Raw genomic sequence first — 26,499 nt, 5'->3', positions numbered from 1 at the left:
ACTGTGCAGAGGAAGGGTTGTTCATGACATCTCAGTGAAATGCCACCAAGGGCCTTTGCAGAAAAGCACAATGTCAAAGAAAGATACACACAACTTTCTCGACCATTTAATGTGACAGAACCACTACAAGGAAGCAAAAGGATGTCCTATTCTATGACAATGCAGCTAGCATCCTCATCATATAGCAGCATTTCTCTACATGGAACTGCACACCAACATGTCATGGGTCAATAAGAGTTTAAATGGTCAAATATGTTAACATTAGAACAGCACCACCTGGTATCAAATGTGGGGTGAAGAAAAGGTGAAGTCAATATATAATGAAGTATACATCTATATATACATATACATGTACATATATTGTTGATCCCAGGTGTAAATATAAAGCCCCCCAAAGTTGGCACATTCACAGAATAAAATGTCTTTTTAAAAATTATTATTTGATGTTTCTGGGTCTAGAGAAACAGGTTATAGGAAAATGCTTCACATTGGTTAGGTTCTTGCATTGTGCTTTGTTCCCCCCCAAAAAAGAAATCCAAAAGCCCATGCAAATGACATTTCCTTGTCCTTCATCAACAGTTGGCCGATGATGAATGACTTGGCATAGTGTTTTTTTTTTCTGTACCAGCTTCTAAAATACATATAGAACACTAGTGACATCGACATATGATCCTGCTGGGGTGGACCTGTCCATAGCAATGGTCATTGCTCAGTCTTTGTAAGCTCGTGTTGGGGAGGTTCCCTTATAGAAGATGTTCCGAGTGTTTTCTGGGCTGTTGCTTCTTTCAGGAATTAAAATGATGTTACCTTTTCTCCTCAATGTGGAGTCACGGCTTGAGGAGATGGACAAAGTCTCTGAGCCAATTTCGCTTCCTTCTACAGGAGTTACACGGATGGTTGTGATTCCATGATGATGGTGCTCGTTGCTATCGATGTTGCTTCTCTTCCGATCTCCAGACCCAAAGCTGTCTTTTAGGGACTCACAACTCTCTGAGTCTCTGTTGAGGTCATTGAGCTCATAGGTTTGACGAAGACTACCTTTTTCAGGGGCTTTCCATTTCCAAGATCCACTCCCTTCACCTTCTGAGGATGGGATCTGTATGATTGGTCGATTATTTTCAGGATGAGCCTCAACCCTCACGATCCCACCAGGTTCATGATCTGTCAAGGTTTTGTAACGGATAGATCCGGTGCAGGTGACTGTGCTACCTTCAGTGTTCTTTGGACTGCTCTGCAGGACTCCTTGTTGCTTTGACATGGCAATGACCTGCATAATCCTAGGTTGGCTATTGCTTCGACTACAAGCAACACTCTTCTCGGCAGCCTTCAGCCATTTGGCTCTAGCAGAACTACTTTTTGGAGAAGTGTTTATGTTTTCTTGAGTCTCCTCAGGAATATGCACCAGCTGTGATGAACCTGGGCGAGACTGAATAGACACCCTTGGTCCACCAGGCATACTATTGTTACATCCTGGGACATTTCCAGGCTGGATTTTCAGGTACTGATTTCCAGGTCCATGGTGGTCTCCATTAACCCCTACCCTTGATGGTTCAGAGCTTGACCTCATTTCTATAGATCTTGGTGGAGATTGGCTAGGCTCAGTCTCTATGACTTGCAAGGATAATTTTCGACTTTCATTCTTGCTTTTCCACTGGGTGAGAAGCTGCTTTGACCGAGCAGAATCCATGGAGGCATGAATGGAGGCATTTCTTCTCACAGGATCTTCCACTGATGGGGTATTGGCCCTGGGTAATGTGTTACTAAATGTCACCATATTCTCCTTCCCCATTGGGCTCCGTGGAGTGATGATTTCCACATCAGCATTTGCCCTTTTGAGGTTTGTCAATGAGCTTGCATCTCTTGGGTTTCGGTTCAGTAATGCTTCGGTATGAGCAATCCCATCACTACCATTTTTACCAGCTAAAGCTCTGCTGGGGTCTTGGTTGAGATCAGTCAGAGATCTGAGGGCATCTCTGTGCTGATACATACTCTCTTCACTTGGTAGAAAGTTTCCCACAGCATACAGTCCCTAAAGTCAGGACAAAATAATCAGTCAGGCAGTGAAAAAATACAATTGTTTTAGATACTGTATTGCTTCTACTAAAGTAAATAGGCAAGGTACATACTTTCTGTGGTACTTCATAGGCAAAAACTGCTAATGCCAAAACCAAAGCAAATTCACTGTCAAATAAGTATCACTAAATAAGTTAATACATCGTTCAGCTACTCTTTTGGAAATATGCAGGAATTTATTATTAATGTTCTTTCTCTTTTGTTCTGAAAAATAAATGAACCAATAAGCCTTTATAAATCACCTGCCTTGTGTCAGATATTTTCAGGCTCTAGGGATTAAAAAAATGAAACAATCCTGACCCTTAAGAAACTTGCATTTGATTGGAGAAGATAACATCTACTATATTGATAACATATGTAAATTATTTTCTAAATCTTTTAAATATATAAGTATATGTAAATATATACACAAAGAGGGACTAAACATATATCACACTATATAAATGGTAGGTACTACTATTATTGCTATTACATGTATATATGAAATAAATATGAGAATATTTGGATAGAGGTACTAACACCTGGGAGAATCAGGAAAGTCCCTTTCCTAACTCCATTGCACTGGAGCTGAAGTTTGTAGGAAATTAAAGATTCAAAGAGCTAGAAGCAAGAAAGCAACGTATTCTAGGCATGGGAAAGTCATATATAGTAGTGGGGGTGGGAAAAAAGTATGTACAATATTCTTGTATCTGCTACTTTAAAAAAATTCCATTTTTCCAGTTGGTTTCCCTGATCAGCCTGTCTTTCACCTCTCTAGTCCATTATTTAGACAATGACTAAAATGCTATTCTTAATTTGACCATAGAATTATCCAACTCTAAAACCTTTAGGGGTCCCTCTTATAGCTCTGGGTCAAAATACCAGATCCTTAGTTTGGAATTTAAAGACCACCCAATCTACTTCCAGCTTGACTTTATGGTCTTATATCACATTGCCTCTTTTCACATACTCTGCATAGAGAGGTGGTTTATTCTATGAAAATTCTTTGCTGTCTGAATTTCAATCTTGTTTCAGATACTTAATATCCTGGTGATCCTAAGCAAGTCATTTACTTGGTCTATGCCTCAGGTTTCTCATGTGTGAAATGAGGTAAATAATAACATACCTCTGAGGGTTGTTATATGAATCAAACAAGAAAAAAAATATATGTATAAACTTCTTTGCAAACACTAACACCCTATTTAAGTATTAGCTTCCTCTAGACTTCCTGGCCAAACAGTTGTTGCCTTGAATACAACATTCTATATTCCAATGCTATGCATTCTTATATTTCTCATCCCTAGAATGTCTATACCTCATCCTCCCCTACCCCCCCTCTCCTTTACCCATATAAACTCTTGGCTTTTTTCAGGCTTCATCTTCTGCATGAAATTTTATCTGAACCCAAGTTATAGCATCTGCTCCCTCTTAAAACTACCTTGTTGAAACTGACTGGGTACATGTATTATCCCCGCCTCCTAGCAAAATGCAATCTCCTAAAGGGCAAGAACTTTATGGTTTGGGGGTTTTCATATTGAGTTCTTTGTCCAATTTAATAAACATTTAATAGCTCGTTGGATTTATTTGACTTAAAAAAATATGATCTACTTAGCTTTAGAATCCACAGTTTAGCTCATATGCCCAACATGTAGCACAATGACTGGCATATGGCTTTAAAAGAGCTCCTAATTGATTTATTTGGAATTGTGACACATTGTTATCATCATCATCATCATCATCATCATCATCATCATTATTATTATTATTATTATTATTATTCTTAGTAGTAGTAGTAGTAGTAGTAGTAGTAGTAGTAGTAGTAGTAGTAGTAGTATACTATGTGCCCAAGCCTGAACTAGTTGTTTTGGGGATATAGAACTAAAATGCATAATTTGGATATTGCTTGCTTGGCATACAGTTTGTATGGCTTTCCCTTCAAAGAGACAATTAAAAATAAACAAAACAAAACATGGTGGTTCCCTAAGAATTCAGCAAATGTAATAAGAGTTGAATTTTATGTTTCTTCTCTGAAATAATGTTTTTAATATACTGAAAGGACAATGACTAAATAATTTCTTTTTTGATTCAGACTATAAAGACGCCAAAACCAATTTGTTGTTAGAGGAAAAGCAGTTCTCAATTGCTATATTAAATGGCAGGGGGGAAAGCATATTGGTCGTGAGATGAGACTTCAAATTCTACCTTTATGATTATCTTAGGTGAATTTCTTAAACCTTCCCTGCCACCTCTACTTCCTTGTCTTGCTAGATGATAGGTAGACCTAATGATCTCTGAAATCCTTCCTAGGTAGAGATATTATGGTAAGAATTGACTCTTAAATTTTTGGTTTGACCAGTTCTATCTCCCTATTTATATGACATCATTATAAAAGGGTGGGTTATGGTTTTTTAAGTAAATAATTCATGGGTTTTCAGACCACTTTAGCTTATCAATTTAATCTTTTAATATTGTTTGTCACAATTCAAAGAAAATAAACAGATTCCCTGACACTGTCTTAAAGAAAAGTCATCAAATCGATAGCTCCACATGAGAGGAAGTGAAGTTAATCAGTAGGTCAGTAAACATTTATTAAGTAGCTACTATGTACCAAGTAAGGTGCTAAATGATATGGATACAAAGAAAGATAAAAGACATTTCCTACTCTCAAGGAGATTTTAATCTAATGGAGGAAACAACATACAAATAGCTATGTTCAAGATATAGACAGGATAATTGGAGATAATCAACAAAGACATTAAAGAGGATAATCATAATAATTAGCATTTTATACTGCCTAGGATGTACTGGGCACTTTACAGATGATATTGCATTTTATCCTCACAAGTCTGGAAAATAGATGTTGTAGGAACTGAGGAAAACAGAGATTAAGTGACTTTCCCAAGATTTCAGAGCTAGCAAGTATCTGAAGTCAAATTTGAATTCAGATCTTTCTGATTTCAGGTCCAGCTCTCCACCTACTCCATCATCTAGGAAAGGCTTCTCATAGAAGCCATAAGGTAAATATGAGTAGGGAGAACATGCAAGGCACTGGGGAGAGACAGTGAAAATGTATGAAGTTGGGAGTTGGAATGTCATGTATGAAGAAAAGGGGAATAAGGTATAAGAATACTAGAAAAGAAGGAATGGACTAGGTTTGAAGGACCACGAATTCAGAGAAGTACAAAGTGAGAGAAGATTACTGATAAATCATCTGAAGCTGAATTAATGCAAACATTCATTAGACCCAAAGACAGTGCTTGGAAGAAGGGGTAATAAGAGAAAAGTTTTGTTTACAACAATGAAATTTATTTTAAAAAGTTCTATTTCATGTTAGCTTGGGAAAATGGTTTTTGACTGATGGAGCATGAAGTCAGCCTTCTAGGCTAATCCACCTCTGCTACTTGATTTTATTATACTCCAGGTGTTAACTTTATCTATCATGGACCACAACAATTTTCTCAATTACTCTTTTACTTCTATTTTTTCTTTTACTTATTTATTTTTATTCTTGACTTCTACTCTACTACTTTTACTTCTACTCTTTACTTCCAAATCTACCTTACTCATGTGGCAGACCGTTCATTGCAAATTATTTCTGTCTGCTTCAGAGGGAAGGGCTCCATTTGACAATGTTCAAAGTAGTAAAGGATAGTTAGACAAAAACAGATATACTTTTGACACAGAGAGTTAAATTTAGACATTTAGAAAAGTAATGTTTTTAAATTTTAAAGCCCCAAACAGGTATAGCAGATTATAAAAGGCAAAGATCATTTTATAGATAGCTTAAGACATTTTCATGTTTGGATTGCAAAGTTCTTAAAAACAGGGATTATCTTTTGTGTTCTTTGTATCCCTAGTGTTCAGCTTAGTGCTTAGCACATAGTAGGCCCTTAATAAATATTTGCTGATTGTTTCATTTAAAAAAGAGATAGGACTTCTAAATATAGCATTATTTTAAGGAAAGTTATTTCACAACATGATGAATATTGAAATATGTATTGCATGATTGTATATATACATATATATGGATATATGTATACACACATATATATGTATGTATATATATACATACATATATGTATCAGATTACTTGCCATGTTAGAGAGGGGAGAACTTAGGGATAGAGGGAGAGAACTTCTATTGCAAAATGTCAGAATACGAATGCTAGGGCACCTTCGTACTTCAATGGATTGAGAACCAGGCTTAGAAGTAGGAGGTTCTGGGTTCAAATATGGCCTCAAATACTTCCTAGCTCTGTGATCCTGAGCAAGTCATTTAACCCCTATTACCTAGCCCTTAGCATTCTTCTGCCTTCAAATCAATATTGATTCCATGACAGAAGATAAGGATTTTAAAAGAAAAAAAGAACTACAAATGCCAAAAATTGTTTCTCTATGTAATTGGGGAAAATACAATAAAAAATTTAAAAAAATGATATTGAAGAAGCACTAACATATGCTTTGACCCACAATAGCCCAAATACCACAGGACTCCTCCAACTGAAATTTTCCATATATGTTGTTGTCCCCATTAAAATTTAAGTACCTCAAGAGTAGAAACTGTCTTACTTTTCTATTTCTTATCTCTAACACTTAGTACCACAAGTTGTTGATACTTTGTTAAAAAAAAGAAAAATTAAAGATAATTTTTAGATGTGGGGGTGGGTATAATCCTCTAATGTTAGAGATTGTTTCCTGCCTTTGGCAAGCGATAGTTTCTGTCAACATGTTGATAATGAAAGCTTCTAATCAAATGATCTCCAAATTGAGTGATCTTATCTATAGGTAGGGATGAAATAAAACAAAAAAAAAAGTAAGATTATGCCATTAAAGATTGGAGGGACACAATCTTGAAATATATATGGAATAATGATTTCATTTGTAGAAATATACTTTAGAACATTTTGAAAATCTTCAAAAAATACACAGTATTTTTGGGTGGTAAGTAGTGAAATTTCTTATTAAAATGTCCTGAATGTCCATCCTCATTTTAAACTGAATCCATAATTTTATTTTCATTAAAGAAAAAGAAAAAAGAGAAAATATTCATACTTATCACTCTATAGTTTCTTAAAATTTTTGTTTGTGAGTGTCTCTATCTTGGACTCCTTTGGTAGTCTGGTGTAGGACAATGATCTCTTCCAGAATGATGTATTTTATAAAATCCTTACTTTCTGTCTTAGGATCAATATTGTGTATTAGCTCCGAGAGCAGTAATGGCTAGGCAGTGGGGATGAAGAGATTTGCCCAAAGACACGCAGCTTGGAAATGTCTGAGGTCACATTTGAATCCAGAACCACCTGTCTCTAAGCCTGGTTCTCAATCCAATGACCCATCTAGCTGCCCCTTTAGTAATATTTCTAACTTGATAAAATAAAATACATATGATCACAAAAGAAAGAAATTATATTTAAATATAGTTATCTAAGAAAATTCACAGTTCTTAGATGAAGTTCTACTCTTGATAATTTTTTTAAAATGGACTCTTTGATAACTACATATTTTTGCCAATTGTTAGTATATCTTCATTAGTCATGATGTCTCCCTTTAATTTTTGTTGTTGTTATTGTTGCTTTTTATTGTAAACATAGTGTGTTAACCATTGCCCTCAGACCTGGCTTCACATCATACCTTTCCATGATACTAGTAATGTCACTTAATTTTCCATTGTCCAAGGTAACTAACCCTCTAGGTCTATAATTTACTAAGAAGGTGCTGAATAGCAAAGTTAGGGATGATTTTCTATTTGGTTGGTCCACAAGTTTATGAATCCATAGGCACAACCATAATTTCTATACATTTTCACAATTCATAAATAGTCATACAAATGTCTGAAAGTCATATTTGAAATCAAATGCATTATATTTGTTTGAATTGTTTCCTGAAGGCAACTGGATGACAAAATATGCAGCATGCTAGATTTCAAGTCAAGACTCTTGAATCTTAAAACAAATCAAAAAAATACTTGAAAAATCAAGAAACGAGTCCATGTCTAGTCATAATTCCTAGATATGTGATCCTGGGCATGTACTTAAACCTCTTTTTGCATCATTTTTTTATTCTGTAAAATGTAACAATAGCACCCATCTGTTAAGGGTGTGAGAAGCAAATGAGAAAATCTTTGTAAAGATTTTGCAAGCCTTAAAGCACAATATAAATGCTAGGTATGACTAAATTATAATTTACAAGGAAAGAGAAATATATTCTAGCTAGCAAAACTATCAGATAATTATTACCGATATTGTTAACTTGTAGGTAATCTTCATTTAGAAAAAATGCCTCTAGAAATCTTTTTGATAAGCTGAAATTTTATTTTATTTCACATCTGTCTCTAATCAAAGGTCCCAATCACCTTCAGCACCCTAAATACTCAAGGCTTGACAGACTCTAGCTTGCATTTCTAACAACACAATTCAGAAACTCACAGACTGAGATTTCTACATAATTTATTTCTCAACAACAATTTATTTCTCCCTATTTCTCAAACATAGCAGTAAAATATGTTAAAATCAGGGAAATTACATGAGTTAATATGTTATCTTTATGTCAACTACATTAATAGATGGTATGAATATATTGTTAATGGTATGATCATTACAGAAAGCTGGAATGATAAATTTTGGTTGGCCTGATGAACTTGTCTCATTGTATTTTATATATATTCACTTACATGGTAATTGAAGCAATGGAGACTACTGGACGTTTGCCAATCATTTTACCCTGTGGATGAACTATCACTGATAGATTAGTCTAAAAGTTATGGTTGTAGTATTTCTGTAATATGTCTGCTGAGCAAGAAGATATTGCCAAAGATTTGCGTGGTCTTCTCAAAATTCAATTAAATCATAACTCATAAGTAACTGGGCACTGGTGAAACTACCTCATATTTCCCCTTTTTATGTCAAGGATTTAAAATAGATAGATGAAGCATTTATTAAACACTTCCTATATGTCAAAAACCATAAACAAATCATATAATAATGGATTATTTACCAAGTATAGAGCGATTCCTCCTCCTATTAAAAATCCACAATAGACATCGACGGGATGGTTCTTATATTGTGTTATCCGCGTGAGTCCACAGATGATGCCACAGATGATAAATGCAAACACCAGGAGAGGCTTCAGGAGCTTAGAAGAATCCGTTAGTGTAGAATTGAAGTACATCTTGGAGGAGAGAAAGTGATTGGATTCAGCTTACTGAACATGGTGATTTTATTTTATTTTTTAAAATATTCTTATTTTTTCAAAGTCAGAAACCAAAACTATTACTTGTGATAACCATTGGAACTATTTTAAATCTCTGGAGAAAGCACTATTTGAAGTAGGGAATTGAGACAGTTGTCTGAGGAGCTCAGGCAGTGTATCATAGTTGATAGAGAACTGGACTTAAGCCTAGACAATATGGTTCAAATCCTGCCTCTGTTAAGAATTTCCTTATGCCAATTATTGAACTGCTTAGCCTCAGTTTCCTCCTCTGTAGAATATCACTTAAAACTAGCAATGCTATAGATAATTACCTTTATTTTAACTATCTCACAGAGATGGAGGCTCAAATAGGATAATCTATCTAAAGTGGTCTCAATGCTATAAGTTACCATATGAATTCCAAGTGAAAGAAGAAAATAGTCATTTGTCCCAATTATCTGGACATTTCACTTTTTTTGGATAGGGGTGGAGGCAATGCCATTAACCAATAATTTCAATCACTACTTCATTATGCACATAATCTTTTAAAGGACCCTCCTATTGTCTGCTACTAATATGTCAGTAATTATGTTCATTACATAGGTTATTATATAGGCTTCATTTTATTTATAGCAACATGAAATCCCTTAAAAATATTGCATACTATATAAACATAGAGTGGTGAAACTGGATCTGTGATTTCAGTGAAGTGGGAAATGTTTCCACCAATGCAGTTTTGTATCTTCTTTGCAACTTAATAGTTTTGAAGTATCTATAGTAATGAGAAATTAAATGAATTGCCTAGTGTCATATAGCCAATATGTATCAAAGGCATGATTTGAACTCAGTTCTTTCCATCTTCAAAGTAAATCTTTTCCCATAATACCTTGTTATTTCTCTACTCCATAACATAATTAAAGGAAATTATAGGTTTTAAACACACTATAGACTAAGCCACCAAAAGGAATCCAGCTTTATAGGTATATAGGGCCAGTTAGGTGGCTCAGTAGATAAAGTCCTGGGCAGGGAATCAGAAAGATTTATCTTCCTAATTTCAAATCTGGTCTCAGTTATTTAATAGCTATATGACCCTGGGCAAATCACTTAACCTTGTTTGTCTCAGTTTCCTCATCAGTGAAATGAGCTTGGATGGAAAAGGCAAACCATTCCTGGATCTTTGCCAAGGATACTCCCAAATGGAGCCACAAAGAGTTCGACATGACTGGAAATGACTGAACAACAAAAAGGAAACATTACTGTTTAGTATGTGGAATGATTATATTACTACAGCATCTTTTATAATAACAGAAAACGATTTAAAGCCTTTACATTTCATGGCACTGATGATCCAGCATTTATCCTTCAGCATTGCCAAAATGTATCCTATGCCTTTATTTCATGACTGTAAAATGTAATAAATCCCTTGTAGACAGTGAACATCTCTCATTTTTGTGTTGTACACACGGTAAAGAAAAGACTTAGTTACTTACTGAAATGTACACAGCTGCAAAGGCTGCTAGGGTGGCATGTTGAGAAGGGAATGACTTTCTGCCAAAGAAAGATAGTTAAATTATGCCCTTTGATTCAAGTATACTATAAGTATTTATCTTAAAAGACACAAGTTGCTGAGAGTCAGTATTAAAAAGCCTCAAGTAAATAATCAATAACTTCAGTTTTGATTCTGTTTCCTGGGGAAAGAACTAAATAAAATGGTGCCAATAAAAATAAATGTTGGTAATCACTTTTGGCTCAAAAGAGAAATTGTGATTTTCTTTTTGATATGGAAAGTTTGGAAGTGTTGAGTAACTAATAGGTTGATTGAAAAATGTTATGTAGAATATCTTACATGTGATTAGTTAATAATTAGAAAACTGAAGCTGATGAAACTGAGAACATACTGAAGTTATTTTCATTTTTAAATAAATGTTTTTTAAATGATGTTTTATACCATATCTTCAATACATCCCAAACAATACTTTTTCAATGAAATTTTAAAAAAGACTTGGCCCTTGTAATTATAGATTTAAGTGCCAGTATTTTATTGCCCAGATATTACCCCATTTATCAACATAAGAAGACTGAGCTGTATTATTTTGTTTCTCAATAATTGCTATCTCAACAATCTTGGAACACTTCAATGTAAGGAAAGATTTTTAAATATCACCTCAAGAGAAATGATAAAGTAAACAGAAAAAAGGTGATTTTAAAAATTGGATTGAAAGAGACAGACAAGCTGGATCATGGAATTACAACAACATTTCCCTAGCTCTTTGGGATTATCAAAGGAATTCTCATGTAATATAAGCAGTTTTGTAAGGTGATTGAAAAAGTCTGCCATTAAACTAAGGAAAACAGAAAGAGCTAAGGTCTGCGAAATCAGCAAAAGCCTTAAAAGCAAATACATACATTTGGATGGAAACTACTATATTCAATCCATTCAAATAAGTATTTAGTAAGCACCTACTTTTGTACAAGGCACATATAGACACACACATACACACACAATGTTTATACTAGCATAGTCTAGATTGTTGGTATAACTTTTAGCATAAATTTTTCTTAAATTTACCTTTTAATGTCACTGTTTGGCAAAACTGGCCAGGACCTCTGTTATTAGCTATTCCTGTTCTGTGGTCCATTTCTTTCATTTCATAATTGTCCTAGAAATTCTATCTGATTTTCCTCTAAAGAAAATCTTGATCTGACATACTAATTATTTGTAGTCACCAAAGATTTTTAGTGCATGGGGGTTCTACAAGATAAGATTCTGAAATCCTAAAGGTACCCTAGATTTTTTTCAAATGTAACCTATGAATTTCCAGACTACTGAATTCTCCTCCATTGCAGTTTACCTGAAAGAGATCTGAGGGCCTTAGTGGACTATATCCTCAAATGACTCAATAGTGTGATGTTACAGCTAAAAAAAGCCAATGTGATTTTTCAATGAGATGAAGTTATCAGATATGTGATGGAGATGGGCTCTTTGTATTCCTTTCTTGTCAGACCTCATCTAGATTTATGGAATCCAGTTCTGGATATTACCATTTAAGAACGACAATTAACTGGAGAGCATCTAGAGGAGAGCAATTAGATTGGTCAAGACCCCTAAATCCATGTCATAATGAATAAAGAAAATGAAGAAGAAATGTCTGGAGGTGGGATGATGCTGTTTTCAACTCTGCAATAAAGCCTAAATTTCTCCTCCCCCACCTCAACTCTGTCATGGAGAGGTAAAGTGTCTCCCAAGAATCCTACTGGTTCCTTGGATCATGAACAAATATGATGGCTTTTGGAATTGTTCACAGAGAGGCAATGAGGGCAGAGAGAGGTGGAGAAGGAAATAGTTCAATATAGTGGCTTGTGTTCCATCTTGGGAACATATGGGGAGGTGATAGTGCCTAAGCTTCTCCCCTAAATCTTTTATTTAGAGATAATTCGAAGACTACATAGTATAGCTGGTGGCAGAAGCAAGCATGTAGTAAGCAAGCACTGTAGTTTTGAAAGTACCTTGTGCAATGAGATTATCTCTTCAGAGATATGCTCCCACACACAACTTCTCTGCAACTCTCATTTGGTTAACTGCCCTCAAGTGAGAAAGCTGTATCCTGCCTTTGTCATCAGAAAATTAACATGGGCTGTGATATATCCAATGAACTACTCTGGCCAGCAAGGCATTCTTCAGTCAACAAACATTTATCAAATAGGCTAGCCCTCCATGTTCTCCTTCTTCCTATACTTTTTGGCCATTATTTCGCTGTTATTTAATATCTTTTGTTAGATAAAATTGTCTAGTGCCCTAACATTTATTTGAGACATTATTTGGGCAAAGAAAATTAAAAGAAAATTTCTGGAACCACAGCAGGAGAAACATTTATGTCTCTTGCCCTCATTATCTATTCTCCCACCCACCCAGCAGCCCTGACTAAGCAATCTTGATTGTAGTGTCTGAGGAATGGGTTCTCCCCATGGAAACTTGTGGAGCTTGTTGAGACTGTTTTCTAAGCCAGGTAAAAGCAAAAAAACTGAGAGAAAGCAGAATGGGTGATCCATAAGCTAAACCTTCATTTTCCTAGACTACACATACCAATATGAAGATATAGATAAAAACTAAATGTGTAGTCTGTATCTATACATAGGAGATCTCTATTTGTGGTCTAAGGTGTTAATACATACACAGATTTGTGTATATACATATATACATGCATATATATGTATGTTTGGAGGGTGTGGAGGAACGATGAGGAGAGAGATTGCTCTGTGTTCTTTCCTAGGTTCTTCTGCTTCTGGTACCTAATCCTGTTATAAGGAACTCTATTCATTATGCTTATGATATGTTTGAAATGCTAGATATGGAAATTGATCCTTGGGACTCAATTCCCTACCTTCTATTTTCTCTGTTTTTATTTAAATATGTGAAAATTTGTATCTGGAAAAGTCATAGAAGGCTTGTACTGCTCAACTTCGGATGACAGAATCAGGAGCAATGAGTGAAAGTTTTAAAAAGGATAAATTTAGACAATGTGAAGAAAAAGCTTCCTGATAATTCAACAGAGATAGATATGAATCCTAGGATTCCATTGGACTTGGAGTTACAAAAGTCACTAAGAGGTTATACTAAGTGACTTTCCCAGGGTCACCCAGTCTGTACATTTCAGAAGTGGCATATCAACCTTGGTCTTCTTGGTTCCAAGACTAACCTGCTATCTACTATACAAAGCTACTTTCTGAAAGTAGAATGAGATGTCTCAGGGGTTAAGTGAGTTCACCTTCACTGAAAATCCTCAAGGAGAGAATGGATGAACACATTGAGAATGTTATAATGGGGATTTTTTTTTCTGGGACAACTTAGAATAGTTGGCTGCTGTAGTCTTTTTCAACTATAAAATCCTGAGAACTGTGAAACGTTAAAAAATATCTATACTGTTCTGTGAGAATAAATTGAGGGCTGGCAAATCTCAAAATAGTTCAGATTCATATATGAATATGTAAGTACAGAAGGGCCTCTGGGTATGATCTTCTAAATATTTTCCTGGAGGAAACAGATAAGTCAGTGCCTAAGAGGAATCTCTATCCTCATATTTCTATATATGTATTTAAGAGAAACTATCTAAAATAATACTATGTAGAATCATGAATCATTCTGGAGAACAACCTAGAATCATGTCCCAAAAGCCATAAAACTATGCATGCCCTTTGACCCAGTAATACCTTGACTATTCTGTACCCCAAAAATATTAAAGGAAAAAGATCTATATGTACAAAAATATTTTAGTAGTAGCTCTTTTCATAGAGGCAAAGAAATGGAAATCAAGAAGATTTCCATCAATTGGGGAATAGCTGAACAAGTTGTAGTATATAGTTATAATGAGACTATTGCACCACAGGAAAAGATGAATAGGATGAGTTCAGAAAAAAACAGGAAAGACTTATAAGAACCAATGCAAAATGAAGTGAGCAGAACCAGGAGAACACTGTATGCAGTAACAGAAATATTATATAATTATCAATGTGAAAGACTAAAATTATTCTCAATAATGCAAGGTTCCAAGAGACCCTAAGGGACTCAACATGAAAAATGCTATTGACAGGCATAGAAGGAAGTGTCAGATTCTGAATAAAGATCAAAACATACTATTTTCACTTTATTTCCTTTATGAGTTTTTTCTTGTATGTTTTATGTCTTTTTCACAGTATGACAAATATGGAAATATGTATTGCATCACAGCACTGGTATAACCAGTATCTCTTTATTGACTATTTTAGGGAGGAGGGAAGGAGATAATCGGGATCAAAAATATTAGATAGTGCTAAAAATTGTTTCTACATGTTATTGGAAAAGAATTTAAACGAAAAATGTGTCAAAAGTCAAATAATGCCATGTCTCTTCTGAGGATGTTTTTTTTCAGTATAGACATTCGTGAATATCTAAGATGATGAAAGATACCTAGGCCTGTCTTTAGGGTTTATAAAAGGGAGTCTACACAAGTGAAAATGTAATATTATTTTTTGGGAAATATCCCAGGCACATGGGCTGATTACACACAAGGCTCAAATGGACAGCGATGAGAAGTGTCTTTTTTTTAAAATTAGAGATAGCTACACTAAGATAACAGTAATGCCCAATGACATTTCTAATATAAGATGATGATAAAATGAAGAGTGAGGGTGATGGAGACTTCTAAAAGAAAATATATAAAACTTTTGAAAACCAATTTATCTCTCAGAATGTTTTGCTGAACAGAAATGTGTGAATCAGTAAGAAATTATTTAAAAAATAAACTTTCTAAAGAAACCAATAACTATGCTATTGATTTTATAAGAATGGGGAAAGTATGAGGGAGAAATATAGTCTTGGAAATAAAAATGACATAAAATGATTAAATAGGGAGAGAAAAGTCATTTGGAACAAACATAAATAATGTAGGGTATTTGAACAATATGGTTGATTAAAGGAAGTTTTTGAAACATTAACTTTAGGGGAGGAAATAAAATACTATATTAACAATAGAGGAACTAGCAAACTCAGTAAGCTCCTCTTTATTGCTCTAGGGGGAATTTGTGGATGAGATGCCAGAAATAGCAAAACAACTTCTGGGACACGATGAATGTAAAATGAAGGTCATTAGCAATTGCATCAGAATAAATCTGACAATCAGTACATTATTTAGGTTTCAGAGGACCTACCCTAGAATCCTGAACATGACTCCAAAAGTAATTGAGTGGCAACAGAGATTTCTGACAAGGACTTTAGAAAAACAAAGGAAATAAAAAACCATATTCCCTAGATTTTAAACAGAAGACATGAGTGCTCATACTTGACCCTAGTGGCCCACTACCTTACCCCAGAGACATAAACATCATAAAAGTCTAAAGAAATAGCAGCAAATAAAATTTCATGAGACCATGGTTCAATAAAAAAGAAATATGAACCAAAAGACGTGTTTAGACTGTTCAGAGTCAAAAGCTTAAAAGTTAGAAAAGGACAAAATCGGAGGCATGGACTGCTTCAGATTTTGGAAATGAGTCTAGCCAACAGAGGCTCATAAACACAAACACATTACAAGTTAAGTAGGAGAGGAATGACAGGAAAGCTATTGCACAGTAAGAGTACCATACATAAAGTCGGTTTCTAAAAATTCAAAACAAAAACAGCCTTGCAAATAACTAGAGGTTTCCCCAAGTGGAATGGACCATCTGTGTGGGTAGTAGATTTCCCTCTAACTGGATGTTTTTAGTCCAAAGTTGGATGACATAGAGGGAATTGTTTTCAGGTATTGATTGGATTAGGTAGTCACTAAGGACTCTTTTCAGCTCAGAAATTCCATGATCCTGTGAAATAGTCACCAAGGGCAAATAGCTACTTATGTCACATAAGTATTAAAGAATGAGCTGCATTAAGTTTTACTATCTAGGTATCTTCCAGTGGGACTAAAAATACTCATTTACCAACCCATGGAGATACATTTCTACTGACTTTACATATTAGCAATATTGGACACAATTCATGTAATATCAAAGTTGTATTATTTACAAAGCTCCATAGAGGGTCACCTCATCAAAACAGATAGGATTGCCTTATAAGACAATCTTACATAGAAGTTCCTGGGTATGAGCTGCCAAGAATTGTAAACGATCCCAACTAGGACCCCAACTAGGATCCCAAATAATATCAGTCAAATCAAATCTTGAAGCAGGGTGATGTGGTTCAATGAAAATTGAACACATCAAATTGGAATGAACCACCAGAAACTGTGAGAACCATGTAATTTTTGATCGCTGAATCCTAGTAAAGCATTGACTACTGGGATCTCTGAGTGACAACAAAACAAAGCAATATATTAACCATTGCCTCTTAGGTTAATTTGAAATAAAACCTTAAACTTATTTTGAAATTGATTGACATATGGCTCGTCTTTAAATCTCAAAGTCTCTAACCTTCCACTGTTAATGACTGTGAGGTCAGATCCCGAGCAGATATCTTCTACAATATAGGAATTTTCTTTGCATGATACATTCAGAGATGTGTAGTTTGGCTTGCATACAGTCAGAAAGTATGGCGCTTGGTACCCTGTTGACAGTTGTATGATATCAGTGATGAGAGCAGTAGAACAAAGTCCAAATACATGAACTCCTGTAAGTGAAAAGAAACAATGAACAGAGACTATTAGCTTCTTGGTGTTTATGTAGCCACTTTATTATTTATCCTGTTTAGTAACATTTAAAGCATAATCCCCAATTGGTTATAATATATAATGTGAACATTTACTCTAATGTGATCATTTATATTGAGATTATTTATTTCAGTAACTTTCCTCTTTAGAGGCATTAATCTTACAATACAACTAGTTAAAACTAAAGGGAGCCCAATTAATCCCCTTAAAATCCATCAATATTAATGATTTTACTGTAATATCAAGGGGTTTGTAGAGTTTCCAGCATATTTCCAATGCAAACCATGATTTTAAAAGTGGCATAAAAATGGCCTCAAAGATGTTTATAGTCAGAAAAGAAGGTTAGCAGGTTATTTAGTACAAATGAGGAATTACAGACTGATAGCTCGATTGTTTGGGTAATACTTTTGATCCTACCATCACTTGCAACTGTTCCTCGTCCATATTCATGAATTCTGAAATAGCTTTATTTGATAATAATCTGTTGTCATTCTACCATTTTCTCTCCCTTGATATTCCTAAACCTTGTTCTTTGTCCTCACTATGACCTGCAATTCCTTCACCCCAAAGTTCCATGCCAGGCCATCATCATCCCTATACTGACTATGTTCTCCTCCCTCACCTGAATCTCTTGGTGAACCAGTTCAGCCTTATTCTCCTCTATTCTTTAATCCCTTGTACCCTTTTCTTATCACCATTTTTGCTCTGCCAAGCATCCATCTTAGATTATCCTAATATCTACTGCTATCACTACTACTCATGTGCTACTGAATAAAGTTAAAGAAAATCATGAAGATCTGCTGACTGGGTACACTACAAATTTATACTATATACCTGGGCCCTCACTGTGGCAAGGCAATCCATTTACACTTTACTAATCATTTTGCTATACTACTTACTTCAATATCTTTTTCAAATTTTTTTACTCGTTTTATGGCTCCTTTTCCTTCCTCTTCCCTAATAGCTGAGAACCTTGGTCATATTTCACTGAAAAATCTGATCCCATCAATTAAAAACTCCCTCTTTTTTCCTCATTCTCCTACTCTTTTTACATTAATAAGGTGCTTTCTCCCACATTTTCTCCCCATTCACTCCTGTCTCACATGAAAAGGTAGTACATCTTGTTAAGGAAAATGCTTCCACGTGCAAAAATTATCTCAATCTAACTCTATCTTAGCAAATGGCCCTTTCTATAATTCCCATTCTCCCACTGACCTTCAGTCTTTTCCTGTCTACTGGTGACTTCCCTCTTGCTTACTATGAATGTATCTCTCATTAAAAAAAAAACTCTAATGTGATCCATTTATCTTTACTATCATTTTATATCTTTTCTGTCTTTAATGGCTAAACTCCTTGAGAAGGCTGTTGATGATAGGTGTCTCCAAATTCTTTCCTCTCATTCTTTTCTTAACTCTCTGCAATCTAGCTTCCCACCTCATCATTCTTCAGTTATCACTGCTATTTTAATTGCCAGATCTCATGGCCTTTATCTAATATTCACCCTTCTTGATCTCTCTTTTGTCTTTAACATTGTCAATTATCTGTTTCCCTGATCTATTCTCTTCTCTCTAGGTTTTATGACACTGTTCTCTCCTGATTCTCCTATCAGACTATGTCTTCTCAGTTTCCTTTACTGGATCTTTATTCATTTCCCTTCTAATAACCATGAGAGTCTCTCTGGGCTGTCTTTTGGTCCATCTTCTCTTCTAATTATATAGTATTTTGTTTGGGGACCCCAGCAACTAAAAGGGATTCAATGATCATTTCATGCTGATGATTATTCTGGGTCTACTTATTCAGCCTTGTGTTATTTGAAATTTTGGGGGTTCCATTGAGAGGTATTTGAGGCTCATTTGAGCCTTGGAATACTTAGATGTGTGACAGACTTCCTGTGGACATTTGGGGGACTTTGAAACTACATTTTCCATGATTCAATGGGTTTCCAGTTTCTGACGTGATGCCATGTACCAAGGTGAAGCGTGGCTTAAATTGGGAGGTCGGGCTCGGGACTTCCTCTTTGTTATGTAGGAGAAGATCCAGGAGGTAAATGGCTGGTGGTGGCATTTTTGAAATAGATCTTAGCCAGGCCCGTGGCCATTTCTTTATTTTACCAAGATGGCCCTAATTAAAATATTACTTCTCCTTTTACTCTCAGTCTATATTTTTAATTATTACAGCCTTAACCCCATTCTTGACCTTGAGTCTTGAATCTCAAACTCTCTATTGAACATCTCAAAGTACCTATCCTATAGATATCTAAAAGTTAACATGTCCAAAATTGAACTCATATATGTTTCCCCAAAACTTCTTCCTAATTTCCCTATTATTGTTGAGGGCATCACCATCCTCCCAGTCATCCTATTTCTCAGTCTAGGCAACATCCTTGACTCCTCTCTTACTTCTCATAACCAATCAGTTCCAAAATCCTGTCAAGTTTACCTTTACACTGTCTTTCATAAGTACTGCTTTCTTTTTTCCAACACTGCTACCATTCTGGTACAGGCCCTCATTTCCTCACTCCTGGAAGACTATAATAGCCTTCTTAATAGTCTCTCTGACCCAAGTCTTCACCAATTTGACTCATTAGGAAGACTTTTCCTAGATCGAGGTATTCCTGAGTTATTAATTTCATCTTTACCTCCCATATTATTTTTCCACTTTTGTATAGTATTTTATGCCTCTGACAAATCAAGTCCACAATCTGTACAATAAGGGAGTTGGTCCACATAGCCTTTGCCATCTCTTTCTAGCTCTAATATTCGTTGACTTTGAAACTTAGCTGTAGTTTACAAACACTTCCCATTCTGACCTTTTCATCTTTGGGATATGTATTGCCTACATAACTCCTTTCTATGAGAACAGTTCCCCAGGTCATGACTTCCAAGTTTCACCCCACTTGCTTAGCCTGGATCTGGATTCTGTCCCTTTTTGTAGAGTCCTTTCCAAGTAGCTTTTGATATCTGAGTATTGATGGAATACTAAGTGAAGAATCTCCAGGAACTCCTGGGTAATTGTGCTCTCTAGGAAGACTCTCCATACAGCAAGAAGTTTCTGAGTTATTCACCTTATTTCTAGGTCATTCCCATATTAACTACTGATTTTTATATTTTATAGCTATGCCAAGTCAAGTCAACAAACACTTATTAATGCTTACTATGAACCTGCTAATACCTATTATATGCTTGGCATGATGTTGAGCACTGCCATTAAGGAATATTTTTCTTTTAGGAAAAAACAACTTAAGCCTGGATATCTTATCTGTTCATAGTTTCTGACCTTTTTAGCAATCCTTCTGTCCTCTTCCCATTAGCTTAAATGGCTTATTCAGAATTGCAGAGCCTCTGACACAATGAATATCTACATTCCTATTTTTCTTTGTTTGGAAGGGAGAAGAGGGTGGAAGTGAGTCATATTGAATAAGTAATGTATTAAGTAGGATGCTTTATGAAGCATAAAATGATGTATTCAGTTCTGTATTTTGTAGAAAAGGATATTTTCCCTTACTATTTTAGATGTAAAATAGTTATCATCATCATCATCTTTACATAGTGCTTAAAGTTTGAAAAAAAGTGTTTTATATATGTTACCCACTTGATTAAATTTTTATTGATCAAAGTACAGCATTTCGTGCTGTCTTGAGTTCTATCCATGCTAACCCTTGTCTACACAGCCCTGTTATACAGAAATGCTAGCTAGTTATACTGAATTAGTGACTTCTTATACAAATCTGACTACTTGAGGGTTTTGATTCTGATCTAATTTCATTGCTTCTTAACCTAGGCCAAAGTGGTTAAGGCATACCAAGAGTTAGTAGAAAATCCACATGATAGGCCCACCTCCCTCAATGAGCCCAGCCACATAGCAAACAGGGTTAAGGAAAAAAGCACTCAAAAGTTACGACTTTTGAATCCTGACAACAGGGAAAACAGAAACTGTAAATACCACATTCTAAAGTCCAATTTTAGGATTTTGGGTTAATCAATGGCTTCTTGCAGAAGATCTATCTTGACTTGAAATTATACAACTAAATTATAGCTTCAAAAACTTAGTATCTGTAATTAAATACAACATTTCTCCTTGAAAAGGCATTTCTTTTCTGTAATTGGTTCTCCAACCCACCAACAAATCTGACGGCTCTTCTAAGGAAAGAGTTGAAGTTACAGCCTCCTGCATTTATATTGGGCTCCATTCCAATCCCATTTCTTCTTTTGGACAGGCAACAGTAGAGAATTCCTTCTCCTACCATTATCTGCAATGACAAAAGGGTATTCATAGTGAATTTAACAGTTAAAAATGAATTCAATTAGGCATGAAGGGAATTGATATAATTTAACAGGCTAAAATGCAAAATGTTGCAGGTCTAAATGTACTTACATTTAAAAGCTTTCAATGAATAAGCAGTTTTTCCTGAGTTCCTGAACCCAGGGAGAGAAGAGGGTGATTGGGGTTATCACAAGAGCATTAGGAGATTCTGGACTCCTACTTAATGGTTGGGGGTTTAAAGTACATCTTGGCACTTTCCAAGGTGGTAGTACTCAGCCTTTGGCCTCTTGCCCAGCAACACCCTGTGGTGTCTAATTGATAAATCGCCTGGTGATCCAGCTTGACCTACAACTGTTAGAGTCTTGGCATTTTATCACTATTACTATGAAAACAAGATGAGTGGGAGCTGGATTCAGCAAGTGTCCAATTAGCTTGATTGGGGACATTTTATAAAATAGCTAATGCAATGAAACCAGATGGTCAGTCTCCCTCTTAGTAATACTTGAAATCTTTGCCTTGTCTTTTCACCCCTGACCTTTTCCACTTTTACCATGATGGGAGAGTTAAATTCAGGTCAGTAATGCCTGCTTCCTAACTGGGCATCTAACTGTGACAATGGTGCGACAATATTTGGAACTGAGTTATAGTTAAAGATTTTTCCTATATATCTGCAATCAGGATCTCTTTCACTTAATTGGGAAGGAGAAGATGTGGTAACGCGACAGAAGGGGTAGCCTGTATCCACAAAAATATGTCCTTTACTAAGGGTTAGAGAAAGGGACCCCATTTGAGTGGTACCAAGTTGAGACCGAGGAGCAATTTTTAGAGATAAGGCAAAGGGATTCACGATCCCCTCAATATCAGTGTTCCAGAGCAAAGCCCTCTTTGCCTGTCTTAAAATACAGTAATTATAGGCCTGGTTTTGCACAACAAATTGCTTAAAAGTGATGTATGATTGAATGTGCATAGGAATGAAGAAAAAAGAGAGGAAATGCTAATATGTTTGCTTGTTAGGTCTGTTGTATTCTCCTAGGAGTAAAGGGAATCCATCAGTGTTGATAGGATATAATCAGTTTTGTATGGGAACTTCCTCCTTATTAAATAATTTCATCTGCACCTGTGATTGCATCAGCACGGAGAACTACTACTGCGGAAACAACCTCCACTGATTTAGTTCAACAACTAGCCAACAACTTCTTGCCTTAGAGAAAGACAACATGATGACAGTAATGAAAAGAAGGCTGGTCTTGGATATCTAGATTCATGTTCTGCCTCTTACACATAATAGGTTTGGGACCATGTAGGAGATCTTTTAGTTTCTCAGTATTTTAAGGATGGAAAATGAGAGAGAGAAAAAAATATTTTGTTTCTGTAAAAAAAAATAGGGATAATTTTTTGGGGTGGAGAAATAGAGACAAAAAAGAAAAAAATAAACTTTTTACAAAAAATGTAAATGATCAAAAACATCATGTGGGCTTTGATGATTAAAAGAAAACATAACACTGATTTTAGGATTAGCTTGAAAAATGAAAAAAAGCATTTTTGATTCATTAAAATAAAAATGAATTGTCCGTTCACTTGCTTGACCATAACAATACTTGAAGCTTTCTATCTGAAGGTAACAGGTGTCTTCTGTGTTGTGCTTTATTTAAACTGAAATCTACATCTTGACAATTCAATGCTCATCATTAAATCTATCATGTATTATAGAATTTCTGATCTGGAATGGTTCTTTTAGTCAAAGGTCCACCTTTCTCAAAAATGAAAACTGAGCAGCTCTGCTCTAATTGTAAGTGTCTTGGACTGAGATGAAGAGAACCTGGATTCATATCTTGGCTCTTCTACTTCTAAGTTACCTATGTGACCTCAGATCAATTAATTCATCTCTCCAGACCTTACCTTCTGCATCTGTAAAAAGGAAAATGGGAGGGGGCGGGGAATGGCATTAGAATATACAGTTTCCAAAATTCCTTCTCGGGGGACCTAAGATTTATGAGATTCATGGAAGTAAAATGATTTAAGGTCATACAGCTTAAGAAAGCTAACTCATTATTCTAAAGAAACTGCTATGTTTGGTCAGAATAAGCTCTTGAGGACATCTAGGTGGTGTTATAGATAGAACACAGAACTTGCAGTCGAAAAGATTTAGACTTGAATGCTACCTCCAGTATTTACTTCATATGTGATCTTGGGTCAGCTGCTTAAATTTTCTCAACCTAAGTTTCCTTACCTATAAAATGGGGAGAATATTAAGCTGAATCACCTATATCACTAAGTCATAGTGAAGAATTAATAACAATACTAACTAGCAATTTATATATAGCTTTTAGGTTTGTGAAGTATCTTACTTACATATGCTAACTCATTTGATCTTTGCAACGAAACTGTGAGGTAGGTGCTATTATAGTGAGGTAGGTTCCATTATACAGTTTATGAAAGTGAAGTAGACCTATTAAATGACATCCACAGGATCACACAGCTACCAAGTATCTGAGGTAAATTTAGAACTCAGATCTTGACTCCAAGTCATATACTCTGTTGATTGTGCAACTTGGAAAATCTCAATGTACTTAATAAATGCCCGTTCTCTTCTATTATTTTCAATTATCCAATAGCAATTTTTTGAACATCTGACTTCCTTTTACTTTTACTATTACTCAGACATCTCCCACTTTGGTCACAGTCTAAAATTTTAGATATATTATTTGTTATTTATACAATCCTATGATAAAAACATATATGCCTTATTTTATGACATTTCAAGCCATTAGGACCCCAAAGTTTGGAGTCTAAGAGTGCTATAGATTCCAACACAAACATATCAAGAATTAGTAGGTATATAAGGATTAGGGTTTTGTACTATCAAGCTTTTTTTGGTTCTAAAACAGATTGATTACTATCTTGTCCTTAGCAAAGTAATTTTTAAAATCCTACATAATATTCCTTTCCCCATATCTGTTCACTTTATCTTGCTCTTGAAGCTATAGCATGAATTTCTCAAATTATTTCAGTTGCCTTAGGTATAGACCTCTCCTTTGAGAAGGAGCAGTGTTTGCTAATTTGTTTTCTGATACTACTGTTATTTTCCCCTCATTGAAATATAATAGGACCACAATGTGTTTCTAGGATCATGCTTTAATAATGAAATGAATGTTTGCCACTTGCCACCTGAAAATGGAATTCATTTCATGTCCAATATGGAAAACATTACTCCTATCATGGAAAATATATTTGTTCTCTTTGGTGGGGGTAGTAAATAGTGACCAGCTTTACAGGAGTCATTTTGTTGAATTTCTTTTGCAAAGTAAGGTTACAGTATTTTAAAATGGCTCCAGTTACTGTCACAGTGGGGAGGACATCCTCTTTCCAAAAGCTTTGAGAACAATTATTATAATGTCTCCTGGATTTCAAATTGCAATGAGGTCTCAGCAAACTTGAACGTACTTATGGTCAGACATTCTGGTTACGTAAGCTTCCAAAGCTAAGATTATCACCACAGGAGCTACAGACAAATCCAGAGGAAGTTTTCCTCTCTCAGAAAATTAAATGGATTAATTCTGCTGAGACCTGCAATAAAATGGATTTGCTCAAGAATGTAAGTGTTTCTCCTTATATGAATTCTGCAAAAGTAAATTTTGAGCACATCTTTGCTGAGATGTTTTCTCTAAGATGACTGTCTTCACTGGATGTAAAAAATACATCCCTTCCCACTTCCCTCCCCATCCCACACTTGAATGAGAGCTTATTTTCCTTCCATTTGGACTATGTTTGGGGGAAGCCAATGACTAAGAACAAAGAGGTTTAGGGGGAAAGCCATAAGACCTGAGTCTGATTACTAGTTCTGCTACTAAAGAGCTGCCTGCCATTGGTCAAATCCTAAAGTCGTGCATTTGTAGCTGGAAGCAATTCTAGATACCTTTATGTCCAACTCATATTTTATAGTTAGAAATCTGATTTGTAGAGAGAGTAAATGACTTGTCTGTGGTTATATAGTGATTAAATATCTAAGGCAGGGTTTGAAATCTTATCTTCCTGATTTTAGGTCTAGTTCTATATACACTACACTTCTCTGTTTCTCTTATTTAATTTCTCCAAATCTCCATTTCCTTATCTGTACAATACTGATGGTAATAGTAACTGATATTCTTATAACACTTTAAGTTTTTCAACATGAAACTGAATAGCTTAGTCCATAGCATTCCTCCAAATCAGAAAGATATGTCTACAACCATATTGTATGTCACACAATGTCTCTGTAAACATGGAGAATCATTTAACTCTCAGGGCTTCGAGCAGCTCTTGGCTATAAATTGAAGGGCTGCCTCCAATCTGTATTGCTAGAGGGAATTTCCCCTCTGGGTGTTCCCTAAATCAATTAAGTTACCAGTCTTTTCTTAAAAAAAATTGCAAAGCACTTCACATACATTATCTCAAAAGACTCTCACAACAGCTTTATAAGGTAGTTACCACAACTACAAGTTCTTTTGATTAGGTTTTTTTAAGCAGATTTATTTAATGTGGAATCAGTTTAGGGGTATACAGCTTAGGATCAGGGGTCCTGCAGAGGACCAGTCACCACTAAAACAAATGATCTCATTCAACCGGTACTACTTTTATGGATATATCTTCTTTCTATGGGATTATATTAGGTATTGATAACAAAACAAAGACTGGGCTACAATTTTTGACTTCTAGTTTGGAAAATCCTACTTATGTCTTCCACAGCCAAGAATTCTGGGGTACAAAGGTAGCTGTGTAGCTGATGAAGTTCAAACAAACTAATTAAACAAACAAACATATATATGTATATATATATATATATATAT

The 26,499-nt window shown here is 35.3% G+C and overlaps 1 protein-coding gene across 2 annotated transcripts in view; it reads right to left on the bottom strand.

The window, feature by feature from the left end:
• Positions 1-709: 709 nt before the first annotated feature.
• PLPPR4 (phospholipid phosphatase related 4) overlaps positions 710-26,499 on the bottom strand; it is a 62,820-nt gene continuing 37,030 nt past the window's right edge. The window contains exons 3-7 of one of the 2 annotated variants that reach the window (XM_044675876.1): positions 21,530-21,659; positions 17,175-17,370; positions 10,730-10,787; positions 9,045-9,218; positions 710-2,029 (exon numbers count right to left, since the gene is read on the bottom strand). In XM_044675876.1, coding sequence (XP_044531811.1) covers positions 710-2,029; positions 9,045-9,218; positions 10,730-10,787; positions 17,175-17,370; positions 21,530-21,659 — 1,878 coding nt within the window. The remainder of the gene's footprint in view (positions 2,030-9,044; positions 9,219-10,729; positions 10,788-17,174; positions 17,371-21,529; positions 21,660-26,499) is intronic. The other variant, XM_044675878.1, reaches the window with a different exon arrangement.

The sequence above is a fragment of the Gracilinanus agilis genome, chromosome 4, assembly GCF_016433145.1.
Source record: "Gracilinanus agilis isolate LMUSP501 chromosome 4, AgileGrace, whole genome shotgun sequence".
NCBI lineage: Eukaryota > Metazoa > Chordata > Mammalia > Didelphimorphia > Didelphidae > Gracilinanus > Gracilinanus agilis.
The sequence above is the reverse complement of the archived record's forward strand: the minus strand, read 5'-3'. Positions and strand labels throughout refer to the sequence as shown.